This window comes from Oncorhynchus mykiss, chromosome 30 (genome assembly GCF_013265735.2).
Source record: "Oncorhynchus mykiss isolate Arlee chromosome 30, USDA_OmykA_1.1, whole genome shotgun sequence".
NCBI classification, from domain to species: domain Eukaryota; kingdom Metazoa; phylum Chordata; class Actinopteri; order Salmoniformes; family Salmonidae; genus Oncorhynchus; species Oncorhynchus mykiss.
The window spans coordinates 44,124,378-44,145,998 of NC_050570.1; the positions used below are offsets into that span (position 1 = coordinate 44,124,378).

The 21,621-nt window shown below is 42.7% G+C and overlaps 1 protein-coding gene across 1 annotated transcript; it reads left to right on the top strand.

The window, feature by feature from the left end:
- Positions 1–29: 29 nt before the first annotated feature.
- LOC110521876 (serine/threonine-protein kinase NLK2) lies at positions 30–21,071 on the top strand. The gene is made up of 11 exons (XM_021599808.2): positions 30–1,616; positions 1,796–1,925; positions 2,438–2,493; positions 2,815–2,921; positions 3,195–3,280; positions 4,169–4,378; positions 9,210–9,311; positions 17,461–17,547; positions 17,721–17,919; positions 18,064–18,157; positions 18,273–21,071. Exons 1-11 carry the CDS (start codon positions 1,306–1,308, stop codon positions 18,319–18,321), a joined length of 1,431 nt encoding a protein of 476 aa, XP_021455483.2. The 5' UTR covers positions 30–1,305; the 3' UTR covers positions 18,322–21,071.
- Positions 21,072–21,621: the final 550 nt, after the last annotated feature.

Sequence of the window (21,621 nt, forward strand, 5' to 3'; positions counted from 1 at the left end):
ATTTATTGTCCATGGCATTGTTTACACCAGTGGTCTAACCCTCCCCCACCTTTTCTCCTCCTTTGCCATCCATCCCCCAACTCACTCACTATCCCACTCTTTCAAACAGCTGATTTCCAAGAAAGAAAGGGATCATTCGGAAGACATGTTTAGCAGATGATATAGAGAAGAGCGATGGAATCTATCACATAGCAGCTCGTTTAATCTCTCTTGGCACTTTTAGCTGTGGGTATGATATGGCTAGCTTGTTAGCAATTTAGCTAGCTGACAACCCCGGCTAACGCAGCTAGCGATGCAAACCTGACTTTCGTTGTGTAAAATCAAATAGGATTTCCTCGCGCTGCGAACAACGTTTGCTGGCTTGTTTTTTCGTTCATTTTCCTGGAATCGTTTCGTCTACTGAAAGTGTTTTTGCTCAAAGCAAATATATAGGGTCACGGTAGTCTACTAGCTAAATACCGGCTATCTATAAGGGGCATGGAACAGCTGGTTAGCAATCGGGCTGATGCCATCTAGCTAACGTTCTACGACTCTTAATTTCATTGACCGACATCTGAAGTGGATGGTATGGGCGTTTGCTACCTCTATTTAGCTACCTCCGCAACACAGTGCAACTGGTTAGCTATATAATAAGCTAGTGTAATTACTCGGCTAACTATATGCAAACACAGGTGTGTCTACTTTTAAGGTTTAGCTAGCTAGTTCGTTAGTTAACTTCAACCAGACAAGGGTAGCTACAGTAGCTAGCTGAGCCCGGGCAATAAACTAATGTAGCGCGAGCTGGTAGCCAGGTAATGTAACATAGCCTTGTTAGCTAATGGGAGACTTCTTTCTCGTCGTAAAATTAGGCCACAAAACAAAGTACAAATGTATTGACAGTGACAGGCATTGTTTCCCCCAACCAGACTTGCATTGATTGTGTGATCACTGGCCAATTAGATAGCGATTGTGTCTGTCTATATGACGTTAACTCAGGAACACGCATTGCTAATTATATATTTTTTTGTCGTGACCTACCTACCTCACTGAAGCCAATACTGGTGATTCCACGACGAGTCTAATAGCAAGCTAAACAGCACTGCTCCTGTTATTACATATCTTGCAAGATAGCTGCCAACCATATCAGACATGATTTACATTCTCCGTTGCATGTTCTATACGCAAGAAACATAGTCAATCATGCCTGCATAGAACATTGAAGTGAGACTCTAGCATCATGTATATGTAATGTATGCAACGCTCAAAGTGAGTACAGTATTAGACATAGCTCCTAAATGAATTCTTCTGATAGGGGTTTGAAATAGAATGGCATTCCATGGTACAGGCCGGCAGCAGACAGTATGTGGTAACCTGTTCCCCGGATCTGAGTTAGGCCATAAGTATTTTTGCGTCAACACCTCAACTGGAGCCACTTCCACGGGCCTCACTGCAACTCCGAGTCTAACTGGACCCACTGCCCCGGCGGGGACGCCACGACATCCAACATCTCTTGGGGGAAGCACCGGCGGCGGGGCCGCTGTACCACAGCCTCATAGTAGTCCTGCCAGTGAAGTACCAAGCCCTGCTGAGATGGAGCCTGATCGACCTATCGGTTATGGCGCATTTGGTGTGGTCTGGTAAGTTGTGCAATTTCAAATAAGAATTGACTGATTTCCAAGTGAGTTTTTGCATGGTGTTTTTCCTTTCCAAAAAAGGGTGTGTATCTGACAAGGGAATGAGATAGACATGCTGTGCACGTGCCCTCCCCATTGGTGACCAGTGCTAACAGATGCCTCTCTTCATATTGCTCCTGCAGGTCAGTGACAGACCCTCGTGACGGGCGTAAAGTAGCCCTGAAGAAGATGCCCAATGTCTTCCAGAACCTAGTCTCCTGTAAGAGGGTCTTCAGAGAGCTGAGGATGCTCTGCTTCTTCAAGCACGACAACGTAAGAATGGAAGGCAATACATCTATACACAGGACTGCACAACCCGCATAGGTTGCATCCTAAATGGCACCCTATTTCCTATACTCTGGTAAAAAAATGTGTACTTACTATAGGAAAAAGGTGCCATTTAAGACATTTTCATACAGTATTGCATCCATAACATAAGACATAGCGATGCATCTTCACACTGCTCATTGATGTTTCCATACAGAGGCTTGCTTTACAAATATCACTGTGAAGTTAGAGGTTTGTTATAGTTTAGACACTTAAGGACAAGAAGTGCCATAACAAATGCTGGTTGTGAACGGTAGATCCCTTGCTGAGTGTTGATGAATGGTGGCGATGTACAATCGTCAGAAAATGAACACCAAATGACGGCCAATGTTCTGTGATCAGAGGCGATAGGATGGCCACTCACTGCTTTTAACCGTTCGTCTGTCTGTTTTGTCCTTTAGATCGCTAATCATTAAAACAACGAGAAGGGTGATGATGATGATGATGTGTGTTTACAGGTGTTGTCAGCGCTGGACATTCTGCAGCCTCCACAGATCGACTGCTTCGAGGAAATGTATCCTTCACACGCACATTCATGTGCACACATGACTGTTATGTGTGCACATTCATGTGCACACATGACTGTTATGTGTCAGCCATTGTTCACTCCTGCACTTTCTCTCTCCATTATCATGCCCTCCTCCTTTCAAAACAGTCTGAATCTACATAGTACAATTTAAATCAAGATAAACCTAAACAGAGATGATACCATTTAGTGATAGTCTTGTGTTATGATAGAATAAAGCGTAATACTCCATGTATCTATCTATGTGGTCCATCCACATCCTATAGTTGTCTGTTGTTTCCTTGACCGTGGGGCCATGCCTGACTGTAGCTACGTGATCACTGAGCTGATGCAGAGTGACCTCCACAAAGTCATTGTGTCTCCCCAGCCCCTCACCACCGACCACATCAAGGTGTTCCTCTACCAGATCCTCAGAGGTGAGTGAGACGGAGGGAGGAGTAGGGAAAGGGGCGAAGTTGAAAAGGAGGTGGAAGTCAAAGTTAAAGGTTGACTCCTGAGTCCAAAAACAACCCATTTGTGAGTTTGCCCCCTAGCCTTTCTGGGTTTGTAGGTTTAAAGGAGCCAGCTTGTTTCATGTGATGGAGCCATATTGATAGATTCATGTTGTCATTGACTGCAAACACTGAAGGAGAATTGGCTACGGGCTGTATTTGAACCATTATGAGTAACAGTGATTCTCTTTCTCTCAGGGCTGAAGTACCTGCATTCTGCTGGCATCCTGCACAGGGACATCAAACCTGGGAACCTGTTAGTCAACAGCAACTGCCTGCTCAAGGTAACGGTGTGTGTGTACACGTTTGTTTTGGCGTGTGTCCTCGTGTGAATCTGTGTGTGAACTTCCTCAAAAGACATACAAGGAAGCATTATGCTAGTCAAGAAAAAAATAACTTAGTAGAGGTCAATATGGGCTGAAGAATTTCGTCTATACACCTTTTGACAAACATACATGTGTATTATGCTGTAATTACACTAGTCAACCTACACTGATTATACCAAACATTACAAACACTTTCCTAATATTGAGTTCTACCCCCGCACACCTTTTGCCCCCAGAACAGCCTCAATTCGTTGGGGCATGGACTCTACAACGTGTCGAAAGCATTCCACAGGGATGCTGGACCATGTTGACTCCAATGCTTCCCACAGTTGTGTCAAGTTGGCTGGATGTCCTTTGGGTGGTCGACCATTGTTGATACACATGGGAAACTGTTGTTAGGTTCTAAATGAACTTATTAAAACTCATGGACGATTAGTAAAGCTTAGACCAAGTTTATTCACCTATTGGGTCATACAGCTGCATAAGACAAAAACATATTTCCACCAGTGGTAGTATATAAACCCTAATTTGGATGGAGTCTCCTCCTTCTCTAAACATTACATCTTTATTGCTAGGCAGGAAGTTAAATGAAATGGGCAATAAACTGTTCCTTCTCCCTTAATGTGACCTTAATGTGACCTGACCTCGACCCTCCTTTAACAAGTGACATCAAAAAGGGAGCTTTCACCTGGTCAGTCTGTCATGGAAAGAGCAGGTGTTATTAATGTTTTGTATACTCAGTGTTATTATCATGTAACTAAATTCCCCCTCTTCCACTCCTTTCTCTCTCTCTCGCTCTCGCGCTCGCTCTCTCTCTCTCTCTCTCTCTCTCTCTCTCTCTCTCAGATCTGTGACTTTGGGCTTGCACGTGTGGAGGAGCCGGACCCATCTCGTCACATGACCCAGGAGGTGGTGACTCAGTACTACCGAGCTCCTGAGGTGCTGATGGGCAGCCGCCATTACGGCTCTGCCATAGACGTCTGGTCGGTGGGCTGCATCTTCGCTGAACTACTGGGTCGACGCATCCTGTTCCAGGCCCAGAGCCCCATACAACAGGTAGAGGGTAGGGCTGTTGCGGTGACCGTATTACCATCACACCGGTGGTCACAAGTCATGAAGGCAGTCAAATTCCACGGTCATGTTAATTCTCCATGCTTCTCCATGCTCTGATGCTGCTGATGGTCATTAGTAGCCTACCAAACTTGCTAACTGCCTGGTACTCAATTGTCTCTCTAATCACTCTGACATCAATGCAAATGTAATCAAAAATCAAATTAAACATTTCATGAGCTCATGTTGCGAAGCATTTCTATAGGCTATGCAATTGCGCAATAAAACAGGGTCATGGTCTCTATTAAAAAGAGGAGGATCCCATCAGCTTTCTATAGGCTAGGCCTACTATATTTATTTCTCAACTTTCCTAATATTAAGCACATTGGTTATCTTTGCAACGGGAATGAAAATGAACCACCGGAAAAACGTCCTCCATTCGCTATTTAAGTGCATAGATGACATGTATTTTTTCCCCCTGCCCCTGTTTCGATACAGGTGCGTGATAACGGTCCATCCTAAATCAAAACAAATTTCACACATACAGTACCAGTCAACAGGTTGCACACACCTACTGTGATTGAACATTTTCATATTCACCTGATTTGTTTGATATTAATAGTTAATGATTATATACATAACTAATAGTAAGACATTTCTCTCTCTTCATTCTGAGTGAACTGAGAGGAGACTTTTGAAGCTTGGTCTGGCAACTGATTAAGCGATGGCTAGGTAAAAACCTACAGCTGGCATTCCATAGATAAGATGTGGTGGGTGTAACAGAGATAAAGGGAGCCTGGAGGAATAGAACAAAACCCTCTGTCTCATCATCCCGGCATCTGGGAAACTTAGCCTGGAGGGATAGAACAACTACCATGGAGATGACCATGGGGATGAACCCAAAGTAGCTTATGGTGCCCCCACTCTGCATGAGAGAGATTGGAACCAGCCTGACGGGTAAGCATTTTTTAGGTCCTATATAAGATCTGTTTTTTTTTCATTATCAGTTAAGCACTCGGCAACACACTTCGGAGTGTGGGGTCGTCGGCTTCATTATTGCAAGAATTATTTGATATTAAATAAAGATGGTTGTTTGGAGAAATGACCAGGTCTATCTCAGTACTGAATTTCCACAACATTTTTGGCGACGAGGATGGGATCTGCATCTTCACCTGTTGACCACTGCTACTCATTCAAGGTTTTAAAAAAAATATATATATAACTTTTTAAAAACTATTTTCTACATTGTAGAATAATAGTGAAGACATCAACTATGAAATAACACATGGAATCATGTAGTAACCCAAAAAGTGTTAAACAAATCAAAATAGATTTTCTATTTTAGATTCTTCAAAGTAGCCACCCTTTGCCTTGATGACAGTTTTGCACACTCTTGGCATTCTCTCAACCAGCTTTGTGAGGAATGCTTTTCCAACAGTTCCCACATATGCTGAGCACTTGTTAGCTGCTTTTCCTTCACTCTGCGGTCTAACTCATCCCAAACCATCTCAATTGGGTTAAGGTCGGGTGATTGCGGAGGCCAGGTCATCTGATGCAGCATTATCACTCTCCTTGGTCAAATAGCCCTTACACAGCCTGGAGGTGTGTCTTGGGTCATTGTCCTGTTGAAAAACAAATTATAGTCCCACTAAGCGCAAACCAGATGGGATGGCGTATTGCTGCAGAATGCTGTGGTAGCCATGCTGGTTAAGTGTGCCTTGAATTCTAAATAAATCACTGACAGATTTCCACCAGTCTAATGTCCATTGCTCATATTTCTTGGCCCAAGCAAGTCTCTTCTTCTTATTGGTGTCCTTTAGTAGTGGTTTCTTTGTAGCAATTTGACCATGAAGGCCTGATTCAAGCAGTCTCCTCTGAACTGTTGATGTTGAGATGTCTGTTACTTGAACTCTGAAGCATTTATTTGTGCTGCAATCTGTGGTTCAGTTAACTCTAATTAACGTATCCTTTGCCGCAGAGCTAACTCTGGGTCTTCCTTTCCTGTTGCGGTCCTCATGATAATCCAGTTTCATCATAGTGCTTGATGGTTTTTGCAACTACACTTGAAGAAACTTCAAAAGTTCTTAAAGTAATGACTACTCCAGGAAGCTGGTTGAGAGAATGCCAATGTAGAAAATAGTCAAAATAAATTAAAACCCTGGAATGAGTAGGTGTTCTAACTTTTGATTGGTACTGTATATTATTTAGTATATGTAAAGATCAGATTAAATCAAGAATAGTCTGATGGGTGACAATATTAGCCTATCACTTGTGAATGATATATTATCACTTAATGCCCAGCGTAAGGCAAGAAATAAAGCCTTTTTAGGGGGCATTTTTTACGAATAATAGTCGCACACCTCAATATTTTAGTATTTTTTATTTCACCTTTATTTAACCAGGTAGGCTAGTTGAGAACAAGTTCTCATTTACAACGGCGACCTGGCCAAGATAAAGCATAGCAGTGTGAACAGACAACAACACAGAGTTACACATGGAGTAAACAATAAACAAGTCAATAACACAGTAGAAAAAAGAAAAAAAGAGTCTATATACATTGTGTGCAAAAGGCATGAGGAGGTAGGCAAATAATTACAATTTGGCAGATTAACAATGGAGTGATAAATGATCAGATGGTCATGTGCAGGTAGAGATACTGGTGTGCAAAAGAGCAGAAATGTAAATAAATAAAAACAGTATGGGGATGAGGTAGGTAAATTGCGTGGGCTATTTACCGATGGACTATGTACAGCTTGCAGCGATCAGTTAGCTGCTCAGATAGCAGATGTTTTAAAGTTGGTGAGGGAGATAAAGGTCTCCAACTTCAACTTCAGCGATTTTTGCTGATATATATATATATAGCCTAGCCCATAGGCCTTCATGTTTGAGGTTTGCATCACAACTAAAGTGGCCAAATAACTTCTTACAAGGGGTGAAGAGCCTAACTGGCATACATAAAAGCATTACATGCATAATTGCATTTGCGGTCACTTGATAATGGTGTTCAAATCAAATGTATTTGTCACATACACATGTTTAGCAGATGTTATTGCGGGTGTAGCGAAATGCTTGTGCTTCTAGTTCCAACTTTGCAGCAATAACTAACAAGTAGTATCTAACAATTTCACAACAAATACCTAATACACACAAATCTAATTAAAGAAATGGAATTAAGAATATATAAATGTATGGATGAGCAATGTCAGCGGCATTATACATATGAGTTGAGTAATGCAAGATATGTAAACATTATTAAAATGACTAGTGTTCCATTTATTGAAGTGACCAATGATTTAAATTCTGTGTATGTAGGCAGCAGCCTCTCTGCTGGTGATTGCTATTTAACAGTCTGATGGCCTTGAGATAGAAGCTGTTTTTTAGTCTCTCATTTTCCCGCTAATGTAACATTCGCTCTTACTGCTGTGCGTGTATTGCTGCGCTTATAATGTGAAGAAATAACCAAATAGTTTATCAACAGTTTAAGCTAAACGTTCTGCTCTGTTGCGTCAGCCACATTACGTAAAACGTTTTTTGGGGGGGATATGTATTTCTCGCATAGAATAAGTGCTTTTTCTGTTCATAAGCCCTACTCATCTTGTTGGCTGAATAAGTAAATCTGGACAGTTCTTCCAATATCCTTAATATGCACCCCGGAATTGGCTAAGGACTTGCGCAGTTGCGTCCCCAATATGTCTGTCTTCACTTGTAGCCTGTGATGGAGAGCCATGTGAGTGAGAGTTGCTTCGGAGGAAGCAGCACTCAGGGAGAAGGGCACAACGCAGCACTTAGGGCCAAGGGCACAACGCAGCACTTAGGGCCAAGGGCACAACGGCCACTGGCCGCAAAAGGCATGGATTTTTTTAGGGTGCATTACGACCACACAAAGGGGATGCTGCTATGAAATTCGAGGCATTATTAAGTGCTTGTCAAATTGTGAATGAGAGACTGATGAAGTGTTTATAGCTTGCGCCATTAGTCGCATCATGCAGCCTTATAATGTATTAAAAATCTAAATATATAGCCCAATGTTTGTAGAACAACTAAAGTTACGTTAATAACTCTAAATTAAACATATAGGAGTAACTATTTCTTTGTTAACCGCTCAACACAGAATAGCCGCATGTGCACACTCCCTCAAATCGTTTGGAGAAAATATCCTTTCTATTTTATTCAGCTTTGTTCAATTGTATTCTTCATAATATAAAATAATGCCATGAAATTCTAAGTAAATCTTGTCTGCTAAATGAACTAGTGTAGCGCACTTCCATTTGGCATAGACAGATCAGGACCTAACATAAAGGACAACTCAGAGTATGCTATTCTGTTCTGAAATAGACATTACATTTTCTTCATATCATGTTTCTTTAGACCTGTCTAAAATAAATAACAGATTTATTGTCAAGGTGTAGGCTATATTACATGGATTTCTTAGACTTTTTAAAATGTAGATGTTCCAAAGGTCGCCATCAGTGGCTTGTAGGCTATGTATGGAAGCCAGGAGATGCTAAATATGTTTGTTAATTAATGGTCAATTACCGTGAGACCGACAGTTATTTGCTTGACAATCACGTACTGACGAAATGTTGTACCCGCCACAGCTCTAGTAGAGGGGTGGGAGGCACAGAACCATATTCAACAGGTTGTGAGGGAGGAAAGAGGGAAAGCAAAGGAAAGAGGGGAAGGTGTAATCTGTCTGGGCAATAATTGTAACTTTTATCTAATAATAATCAAATGTATCGAATTTTTGGCACTTGTGGATGGTCAATTTTTTTTATTTAGATTTGTTGTCAAATTAAATCTCTCTCTCTCTCTCTCTCTCTCATTCTCTCTCTCTCAGTTGGATCTGATCACTGATCTGCTGGGTACCCCTCCTCTCTCGGCCATGGCATCTGCCTGTGAGGGGGCCAGAGCTCACATCCTGAGAGGACCTCACAAACCGGTACTTCCTCCTCACTGAACTACTCACTAACTGATCTGACCTTCCTTTGTATTACTATGAGACACTTGTGGTCAAATATTGTCCCCCTTGCACTTTACAAATGTAAATACCTTACTCCAAACTAGGGTTGTTACAGTGACCGTTTTACCACCACACCTGCGGTCACGAGTCATGACCGCAATCAAATTCCATGTGACCGTTTAGTCACGGTAACTAGACTTCTCTGCTTCTCTGCTGCCACTGATGGTCATTAGCATCCTATCAAACTTGCTAACTGTCAGTCGCTAATGGCCTGGTACTTATTGTCCCTCTAATCACTCTGACATCAATGCAAATGTAATCGAAAATCAAATTGAACACTTCGTGAGAGCCCATGAACATTTCTATAGGCTATGCATTTGTGTGAGAAAATAGAGTTTTGAAGGTCTCTATTGAAACGAGGGAGGAAGGATCCCATCTGATTTCTGTAGGCTAGGCCTACTATTTATTTCTCAACTCTCCTAATATTAAGCACTTTACAGCAGGAGTAGCCTACCTGGCTGCTATGAAGATGAACCGCAGGAAAAGTGTCCTCCATTTGCTATTTGTGTATATGAGGACATGTATTATTGATTTTTTTCTGCCCCTGTTCCGACAGATGCATGATAATCATAGTCGCACACTATGTAGCCTAGTCCATAGGCCTATATTTTTTTTATAAGGTTTGTATCACAATTACAGTGGCCAAATCATTCCAAACGTAGCCTAGGCATAGGACCCCTGGAACACGGTTGGAGAGCACATAGTTTACAGAGCCGAGTGAAACGTGTTCTTAAAAGCCTAGCCATTGCGCCATCGTGTGCAAACAGAGTTTTGACTGGCCACTGTTTGAAAGAGGATCCCAGCTTTCTTGTGCTGCTATATTTCTTGCTCACTTCTTAAAATGAAGCACATTAATCCGCTTTACAAGCAGTGTAGCCTACCTGGCATACATCGACAGCGCGTGAGTTGTTTTGGGGAAGATAATTTCCCCCATAAAAATTAACCTTTTATAATAAAAACATTACATGCGTAATCGCATTTGCTGACTTTTATAAGAGCCTACTATTCGTAGTGTGATGAATAGGTTGGATAGTCATAATATAACTCAATCAGTGTTAGCAAAAAAAGAACATTCAATGCATGGCTGAGTGAGTATAACCTAGAGTAGGTCTAGTCTATAAGCTATATCAGATATGTTTCTTCTTTCTTTGCTTTTTTTCCCCGCGATTGTATTTTTAAATTGCGATATGCCTGGCTTGGTCTCCCCACTTTTCACAGGCCGTCGCAACTCGACAATGAATCTGCCCAAATTGCGCACGCTGCCTTTCCTTCGGACTGTAGGCAATGTGATTTTAAAACCATCCACAACTTATTTTTTTTAAAGAAGCTAATGATCTTCCATGGCTAAATCATGCTTTAGTATTCTATTTTGAATGATTTTATTCATTTCTCTATATAATTTTGGCAATTTAATTCAATTTACTGTCGGGAAAGCTTCTCCTAGCCTAATGGCTAAGTATATGCTTGCATATTAAAAAACGTAACCTCCATTTGCTATTCGAGTGCCGGCTACGGATTACATGTATTTTTTTGTGGGCCATTCTAAATCAAAAATAATTCCACAGATACACTATATGCAAAAGTATGTGGACACTCTTTCAAATTAGTGGATTTGGCTATTTCAGCCACCTGTTGCTGATAGGTGTCTAAAATCAAGCACACAGCCATGCAATCTCCATAGACAAACACCGGGAATAGAATGGCCTTACTAAAGTGTTCAGTGTCTTTCAACGTGGCACCTTCCGGATGCCACCTTTCCAACTAGTCAGTTCGTAAAATGTCTGCTCTACTAGAGCTGCCTCAGTCAACTGTAAATGCTGTTATTGTAAAGTGGAAATGTCTAAGAGCAACAACGGCTCAGCCGCGAAGTGGTTGGCTACACAAGCTCACAGAACGGGGCTGCCTAGTGCTGAAGCGTGTAAAAATAATCTGTCCTCGGTTGCAACACTCACTACCAAGTTCCAAACTCTGGAAGCAACGTCAGCACAAGAACTGTTCTTCGGGAGCTTAATGACATGGGTGTCCATGGCCAAGCAGCCGCACACAAGCCTAAAATCACCAATGCCAAGCGTCGGCTGGAGTGACTGCCATTGGACTCTGGAACAGTGGAAATGCGTACTCTGGAGTGATGAATCACGCTTCACCGGACGGACGCTTCAGTCGGACGGACGAATCTAACGCGACAGCGTACAATGAAATTCTTGCCGATTCTGTGCTTCCAACTTTGTGGCAACAGTTTGGGGGAAGGCCCTTTCCTGTTTCAGCATGACAAGGCCACGAAGCGAGGTCCATACAGAAATAGTTTGTCGAGATCAGTGTGGAAGAACTTCAACCCCATCGAACACCTTTGGGATGAATTGGAATGCCGACTGCGAGCCAGGCCTAATCATCCAACATCCGTGCCCGACCTAACTAATGCTCTTGTGGCTGAATGGAAGCAAGTCCCCCCAGCAATGTTCCAACATCTAGTGGAATGCCTTCCCAGAAGAGTTGAGGCTGTTATGGCAGCAAAGGGGGGACCAACTCATTCTTAATGCCCATGGTTTTGGAATGAGATGTTCGACGAACAGGTGTCCACATATTTTGGGTTTTGTAGTGTATATTGCCATATGTATAGACAAGATTTAAATTAAGATTAGTCTGATGGGTCAGAATATAACTATTTTTTTGTTGTTTTTTTATGTGTTATTTCTTACATTGTTACCCCAGGAAATCTTAGGTTTTATTACATACAGTCGGGAGAAACTATTGGATATAAGAGCAACGTCAACTCACCAACATTACGACCAGGAATACGACTTTGGTCCACCACCCAGGACAATGGCTTGGATCCCAGTCGGCGACCCAGAAAACGGCGCCGCAGAATGGGCAGACGGAGTGGTCTTCTGGTCAGGCTCCGTAGACGGGCACATCGCGCACCTCTCCCGAGCATACTACTCACCAATGTCCAGTCTCTTGAAAACAAGGTAGACGAAATCCGAGCAAGGGTTGCCTTCCAGAGAGATATCAGAGATTGTAACGTTCTTTGTTTCACGGAAACATGGCTCCCTCTGGATACGTCAGTCGGTACAGCCACCTGGCTTCTTCACGCATTATGAATAACGAGACGTGGTGTGATCATAACAACATACAGGAACTCAAGTCCTTTTGTTCACCTGACCAAGAATTCCTTACAATCAAATGCCGACCACATTATTTACCAAGAGAATTCTCTTTGATCATAATCACAGTCTTGTATACCCCCCCCCCCCCCCCCCCCCCCCGAGCAGACACATCGACGGCCCTGAAAGAGCTTAATTTTACTCTGTTAACTGGAAACCACATATCCTGAGGCTGCATTTATTGTAGCTGGGGATTTTAACAAGGCTAATCTGAAAACAAGGCTCCCTAAATTTTATCAGCATATCAAATGCGTGACCCGGGCTGGCAAAACCCTGGATCATTGTTATTCTAACTTCAACACACATAAAGCCTTCCCTGCCCTCCTTTCAGAAAATCTGGCCACGACTCCATTTTGTTGCTCCCAGCCTATAGACTGAAACTAACACAGGAAACACCCGTGCTCAGGTCTGTTCAACGCTGGTCCGACCAATCGGATTCCACGCTTCAAGATTGCTTCGATCACGTGGACTGGGATATGTTCCGCATAGCGTCAGACAATAACATTGATGAATACGCTGATTCGGTGAGTGAGTTTATTAGCAAGTGCATTGGTGATGTTGTACCCACAGCAACTATTAAAACCTTCCCCAACCAGAAACCGTGAATTGATGGCAGCAATTGTGCAAAACTGAAGGCGCGAACCACTGCTTTTAATCAAGGCAAGGTGACCGGAAACATGATCAAATACAAACAGTGTAGCTATTCCCTTCACAAGGCAATCAAACAAGCTCAGCGTCAGTATAGAGACAAAGTAGAGTCGCAATTCAACGGCTCAGACACGAGAGGTATGTGGCAGGGTCTACAGTCAATCACGGACTACAAAAGGAAAACCAGCCCCGATGTCTTGCTCCCAGACAAACTAAACAACTACTTTGCTCGCTTTGAGGACAATACAGTGCCACTGACACGGCCCGCTACCAAAACCTGCAGGCTCTCCTTCACTGCAGCCAACGTGAGTAAAGCATTTAAACGCGTTAAACCTCACAAGGCTGCCGGCCCAGACGGCATCCCCAGCCACGTCCTCAGAGCATGCGCAGACCAGCTCCCTGGTGTGTTCACGGACATATTCAATCAATCCTTATCCCAGTCTGCTGTTCCCACATGCTTCAAGAGGGCCACCATTGTTCCTGTTCCCAAGAAAGCGAAGGTAACTGAGCTAAATGGCTACCGCCCCATAGCACTCACTTCCGTCATCATGAAGTGCTTTGAGAGACTAGTCAAGGACCATATCACCTCCACCCTACCTGACTCCCTAGACCCACTCCCTTTTGCTTACCCTGGGTGTCGACCCCGACCTGTGCAACTGGGTCCTGGACTTCCTGATGGGCCGCCCCCAGGTGGTGAGGGTAGGTAACAACATCTCCATCCCGCTGATCCTCAACACTGGGGCCCCACAAGGGTCCATTCTCAGCCCTCTCCTGTACTCCCTGTTCACCCATGACTGTGTGGCCATGCATGCCTCCAACTCAATCATCAAGTTTGCAGACAACACTACAGTGGTAGGCTTGATTACCAACAACGACAAGACGGACTACAGGGAGGAGGTGAGGGCCCTCGGAGTATGGTGTCAGGAAAATAACCTCACTCTCAATGTCAACAAAACACAGGAGATGATCGTGGACTTCAGGAAACAGCAGAGGGAGCATCCCCCTATCCACATCGACGGGACATTAGTGGAGAAGGTGGAAAGTTTTAAGTTCCTCGGCGTACACATCACGGACAAACTGAAATGGTCCACCCACACAGACAGCTTGGTAAAGAAGGCGCAGCAGCGCCTCTTCATCCTCAGGAGGCTGAAGAAATTCGGCTTGTCACCAAAAGCACTCACAAACTTTTACAGATGCACAATCGAGAGCATCCTGTTGGGCAGTATCACCGCCTGGTACGGCAACTGCTCCGCCCACAACCGTAAGGCTCTCCGGAGGGTATTGAGGTCTGCACAACACATCACCGGGGGCAAAGTACCTGCCCTCCAAGACACCTACACCACCCAATGTCACCGGAAGACCAAAAACATCATCAAGGACAACAACCACCTGAGCCACTGCCGGTTCATCCCGCTATCATCCAGAAGGCGAGGTCGGTACAGGGGCATCAAAGCTGGGACCGAGAGACTGGAAAAACAGCTTCTATCTCAAGGCCATCAGACTGTTAAACAGCCATCACTAATATTGAGTGGCTGCTGCCAACATACTGACTCATCTCTAGCCACTTGAATAATGATAAAAATGTACGTAATAAATGTATCACTAGCCACTTTAAACAATGCCATTTTATATATTGTTTACATACCCTACATTACTCATCTCATATGTACAGTGGGGCAAAAAAGTATTTAGTCAGCCACCAATTGTGCAAGTTCTCCCACTTAAAAAGATGAGATAGGCCTGTAATTTTCATCATAGGTACACTTCAAATATGCTAGACAAAATGAGAAAGAAAATCCAGAAAATCACATTGTAGGATTTTTTATTAATTTATTTGCAAATTATGGTGGAAAATAAGTATTTGGTCACCTTCAAACAAGCAAGATTTCTGGCTCTCACAGACCTGTAACTTCTTCTTTAAGAGGCTTCTCTGTCCTCCACTCGTTACCTGTATTAATGGCACCTGTTTGAACTTGTTATCAGTATAAAAGACACCTGTCCACAACCTCAAACAGTCACACTCAAAATGATCACAAGAACGGTGAGCAAAAATCCCAGAACCACACGGGGGGACCTAGTGAATGACCTGCAGAGAGCTGGGACCAAAGTAACAAAGCCTACCATCAGTAACACACTACGCCGCCAGGGACTCAAATCCTGCAGTGCCAGACGTGTCTCCCTGCTTAAGCCAGTACATGTCCAGGCCCGTCTGAAGTTTGCTAGAGAGCATTTGGATGATCCAGAAGAAGCTTGGGAGAATGTCATATGGTCAGATGAAACCAAAATATAACTTTTTGGTAAAAACTCAACTCGTCATGTTTGGAGGACAAAGAATGCTGAGTTGCATCCAAAGAACACCATACCTACTGTAAAGCATGGGGGTGGAAACATCATGCTTTGGGGCTGTTTTTCTGCAAAGGGACCAGGATGACTGATCCGTGTAAAGGAAAGAATGAATGGGGCCATGTATCGTGAGATTTTGAGTGAAAACCTCCTTCCATCAGCAAGGGCATTGAAGATGAAACGTGGCTGGGTCTTTCAGCATGACAATGATCCCAAACACACCGCCCGGGCAACGAAGGAGTGGCTTCGTAAGAAGCATTTCAAGGTCCTGGAGTGGCCTATCCAGTCTCCAGACCTCAACCCCATAGAAAATCTTTGGAGGGAGTTGAAAGTCCGTGTTGCCCAGCAACAGCCCCAAAACATCACTGCTCTAGAGGAGATCTGCATGGAGGAATGGGCCAAAATACCAGCAACAGTGTGAAAACCTTGTGAAGACTTACAGAAATGTTTGACCTCTGTCATTGCCAACAAAGGGTATATAACAAAGTATTGAGATAAACTTTTGTAATTGACCAAATACTTATTTTCGACCAGAATTTGCAAATAAATTAATAAAAAAATCCTACAATGTGATTTTCTGGATTTTTTTTCTTCTCATTTTGTCTGTCATAGTTGAAGTGTACCTATGATGAAATTGACAGGCCTGTCTCATATTTTTAAGTGGGAGAACTTGCACAATTGGTGGCTGACTAAATACTTTTTGCCCCACTCTATATACTGTACTCTATACCATCTACTGCATCTTGCCTATGCCGTTTGGCCATCGCTCATATATTTTTATGTACATATTCTTATTCATTCCTTTACACTTGTGTGTATAAGGTAGTTGTTGTGAAATTTTTAGATTACTTGTTAGATATTACTGCATGGTTGGAACTCGAAGCACAAGCATTTTGCTACACTCGCATTAACATCTGCTAACCATGTGTATCTGACAAATCAATTTTGATTTGATTTGCTTGTCAAATTGTGAATGAGAGAATGATGAAGTATGTGGAGCCTGCACAAGGAGAAGAGCTCGTGTCTTTCATGTGACTTTTTTCAAATAATTTGTCGCATCATGCAGTCTTAGGCTATATGTTTTGATTTTTTTATACATTCTAAGTTTGTATCACAACTAGCATTGCATAAATAACTCCAAATTAAATATATTGGAGCCCCTGTTTCTTTGTTAATAACCGCTCAACACTGAATAGCTGCATGTGTCCTTCGGAAATCGTTTGGTGGAAAATATGCTTTCTATTTTATTCAGCTATGTTCAATTCTATTCTTCATACTATAAAAGAATGCCACGTAATTCTAAGCAAATCTTGTCTGTAAATGAATTAGTGTAGCCCACAGCCATATGGCATAGTCAGATCAGGGCCTAACATAAGGACGACTCAGAATATGCTATTCTGTTTTTATGAAATAGGCTACATTTTCTTCATTATGTTTCTTTAGACCTGTCTAAAATAAATAATGGATTTATTGTGATGGTGTATGCTATATACAATTAATTTCTTATACTTTTATACTTGGATTGTAGGCTATGCATGGAAGATGGACACAGTATTTTGGCACCCTTGCACGATTCTCTATTTCTTTAAAAAAAAAAGGGGGGGGGGTATTAACATAAACACAAACAAACACGTTTGTCATCTCCTGCCAAATGTGTTTGTGTTTATGTTAAAACCTCCCCAAAATATTTTTGAAGAAATAGAGAATCGTGCAAGGGTGCCAAAATATTACTGCTCATGGCCCAGTTTCCCAAAAGCTTCTTGGAAGACTAAGTTAATTGGTGAATTTAGCCTTAAGATGCTTTTGGGAAACCGGGCCCAGATATTATCAAATCTATACCCCACACACAATCCTTATCTAAAACCAGGTGCAGCAGTTCATGATGTAAAATCTCTCGCCCCCCCCTTCCCCCTCAGCCATCGCTCTCTGTGTTATATATGCTGTCGGACGGGGCGACCCACGAGGCCGTGCACCTGTTGTGTCGTATGCTGGTGTTTGATCCGGTGAGTGCAGACAGGAGTCTATTGTCACACAATTGGCTACCTCTTTATAGGGAAGTTTAAGCAACAAGAGCTGAAAATGTAGCTAGCTACCTCTGAGAAGGAAAATGCATAGCTAGCTACAGTAAATACAAGATTAGAGAGGGACCAACTTTCTCTCCATGTGTGTGACTCAGGCCAAACGGATCTCGGGCAACGACGCCCTCTCCCACCCCTACCTGGACGAGGGCCGTCTGCGATACCACACGTGCATGTGTCAGTGCTGCTACTCTGTGCCCAGCGGGCGTGTGTACACGCGTGACTTTGAACCGCCTGCCGACCGGAACTTCAGCCACAGCTACGATAACAGCCTGCTCTCTGTCTGGCAGGGCAAAGGTATGAGCTATCGGGTGCTCTTCCCTCTACTCCTCTTTCTCTTCAATTCTCTTCTCTTTGACTTTTTTCCAACCCAGCTTGTTATTGAAATTGATGGCCTGTTGCGATCTCGTTCTCGCAATCTCTCCTCTCTCGCTCTCTCAGAGCTCATCCATCGCTTCATAACAGAGCACCAGCAGGGGAAACGAGTGCCGCTGTGCATCAACCCCCAGAGTGCCGCCTTCAAGACCTTCATCAGGTGAGGAACACCAAGGGAGGGATGAACACAACTAATATACATGCAGCTTAAAATACTATTTTTCCATGCACTATCTAAATCTCTCTTTCTTTCTCTATCTTTCTTGATCTCTCAGGTCTACTGCGTGGCATTCCTCCAAAGTCTCCAGGAAGGAGGAGAGATGAAGGGGAGTATCGTTCAAGTACAAGAAGAATCATGGGAAATTCAGTTTGATAAAAAGAACAAGACTTGCTTTGGTCAATATAATAGAGATAGGTTTGGGTTTCTCTGGATGGAGGGGAGGGGTGAATGAAACAGTACGCCAGCCTCTCAGAGAGAAGAACCGTGTCTGTTGGAGGAAATGCTCACTTTTACTAAAGACTACATTTCCCTTCAATGACAACTACAGTTCCCAACAATGAAAACTACTATTGACACTGGTGAAGACTTGACTACACCAAGGCTATAGGCATTTCCCCAATGCTGAAAACTAAAATGTGCTGCTGAATTTTTAAAAAGGGAATAAAGAGGGAAAGTGGTAGAAGAGGGAAATTATTGGAAACATTTATTACTAGAAGAGTTGAAGTTGGTTGTGTTGTGCTCCAATCTGGTTTAAGGTGGAGACAAAGGAATAGCTGTTTAATTAATTTATGTTGAATAATTGTTCTGCTCTGTTAATTTTTAAGTCATTCCAGCCTCGTGCAATATGATGAAAAGCGTCTAAGCAACGTGCTCCTGGCGATACCATACTCTCTTACCTGTGCTCTCAGTGACTTAGTCATGTTAATGTCACATTGATGACCCTACCTTTATCATTGATTCCATTGATTTGGTTTGATAGTTTCACTAGGCCCATTCTCAATATCTTCGGTAAACTGGTTTTAGATCTGCGCCACAATGCAACCTCTGGCCTTGAGGTTCACTCCGTGCTACTTGTGAATCTTCCCTCCCAATCTGCCCTCGTCCATAAGATCAAACCATTTCCAAGACAACAAATTGACCTGGTTCTTTGATTGGGTGTGGCCACGGCTTCTGAGGCAGATGGAGCCTCGCCCATGTTTTTAAAATCATATTATTTTATATTTTAATTTGTGTTTATTTTTAGCTTCTCTGTGAGTGGCGGTTCGAGCTTGAGCACGTGTTGTGCCCATGTACTGAGTAGTCAGCCCTTTCAGTATGTGTCTGTGTGTAGAATTTAAGGGAAAGTGCAGTTTTCTGCTTCAATGATTTCATTACCTCAAAAACAGTTGGGGTCAAAAAGGGAACCCAGAGAGAGTCTACTGGGTGAAGTGTACATAGACCCAACTCAACTGCTACGCACTGTAACGTGATGTCATTCCTTTGTACTAAATCGCTGTCCTTAACCTCTGTCGCTCCCTCTTGGAGAGAGGGATGGAAGATGAGGGACAGATGGCAGGAAGAACAGCTTGTTGAAATGTGTTGGTGAAATGCTGCTGTGTTTTGTTTTTCCTTTATTGGTTGTTGGTTTATTTCCAGTTGAGTTCACGGCTCAGGTGTTCCGTTGCAAAGACTGTGGACCCGACCACACAAATACACACCGATATTATTCACCAATAACAGTGTGCCTCAACTTTTTTTTCTTCTCTCTCCACAAAGAGGAACCGCAAAGCTCTGTGCGCTGAAGCTCTTGACTGGAGCTAGTACTAACTAAAATGAGGCTCCTGAAGACGCTGCACTGTGCTAGTTGGCATTGCCGTCATGGCAGTGGTCAGGCCCTTGTCCCGCCACCTGATGGTGCTATTGGAAGTGTAGGCTAAGTGGTTGACGGGGATTGCCAGAATGTTTCACTTAAACCTGCATGTCTGTATTTATGATATATAAAGATTTTTTTTTAAAGGAAGATGCTTTTGGATTTGAATGCAGTGCAATGGAAGTTGTCGCCGTGGACACACCTACCTTGTGGTGATGTTAATGAATTAGATTTTAGGAAATATGATTCATATTTTTATGTTTTGTGATGTGATCCATTTAAAATAGTTATTTTTTGGTTTCACAACTTTGCTATTGTCTTTAGTAGAGAGCCCAAGCAGGCTGAGTTTTAGAAGAGCTCACCAGGGTACGTCTCTTTCCCTCACACCCTCCTTTCTTCTCTCTATCCCCCTCACACTGTCCTCTCGTCTCTGTTAGCCTTTTATAGCAGGGTCTTATTCATTAGGCACCAAAAAAATCAAACAGACTAAAACTGGGAGGGACTACTTGAACTTGTTCAATAAGAAACTTGTTGCAAAATGTTTTCCTACAGTGTGCACTAAGGAGTATGACTCAGCTATGCTTAATGTAGAAGCCAATAAGGACATCCCGTTCCTCACTGGAGGAGCCTCCTCTGGCAGTTCAGTAGCTTAAAGCAGCTTCTTATCCTCCCCTTCTTTCGTTCATTGGTGCTGATAGGAGAAGAGAAGACTGGTCAAATCCCTAACGGAGAGAAGCACCGTTAGGGATTTGCTTTCAGATGTCCAGTTCTCTTCAGATCAGATCTATGATCCATCCCAAATGACACCCTATTTTCTTTGTAGTGCACTACTATTGAGGGTCTGGTCAAAGGTAGTGCACTATATAGGGAATAGGGTGCCATTTGGGACGCATGTACTGAAGGAAAAGGAAGCGAGTCTATATCCTTTGTTCATGAGCTCAATAGGCACTGGAGAGACTACACCTGGGGATGTTGATGTTAGAAATGTTTCTGATGACAAGAAAAAAAAAGTGATACTTGTGTTTTTTTTTATTTTTATTCTGAATATGAAACTGATGTTGAATACTGCTGTTTTGAAAATGTTAAAATTCTGTTGGTTGGTTTGTTTTTTTGTCATGTTTTAGGAAACGTTTTGGACTTGTGCTCCCAACAAATACTTGAATTTCTTAAGAAAACGACTAGAGTAAAGTAGTGAATGAATAAATGGATAGTCACTGGATAATATTCCTGTGTGGTGTCTGTCCGCTTATCAATGGGGAGGGGGCTCAAAGGGCAACGTTACATTGTACTGTGCCAGGTTGTTGACTTAAGGGCTGCTCCCTCAAATTGCACGTTATTTTTTGCCCCCCCATACAATGTTTGGTTGTATACTTTTTCTTGTGTTCAGAAAGTTTTATGTTCTCATTCTATATGGCGATATTTCAACATGTCTGATAACTCTGGTTATTATGCCTATATATGTTACTGAGATATAATCAGTTTATACATTTGACAAGTGTCTATCTTTCAGTAAAGTGTTACCCAATTTATCACATTATTGTACAGGTTATCAGGTTGACCTGCAGAGGTTGTGCACATTAGATTGCTTCTATATGTTCTATCCATGTGCTAAACATCTTAATTTCCAAGATCCAAAATGTTTAGAGCTGTAGGCCTACAGACCTAATTAACCACCGTTTGATGTCTTGTCAAACGAAGGAGTTTTTTCCTAGACAGCTTTATCTGAAAATGACTTCTGGTAGGCTATTAAAGTCCGTTGCCCTTGAGAGAAAAA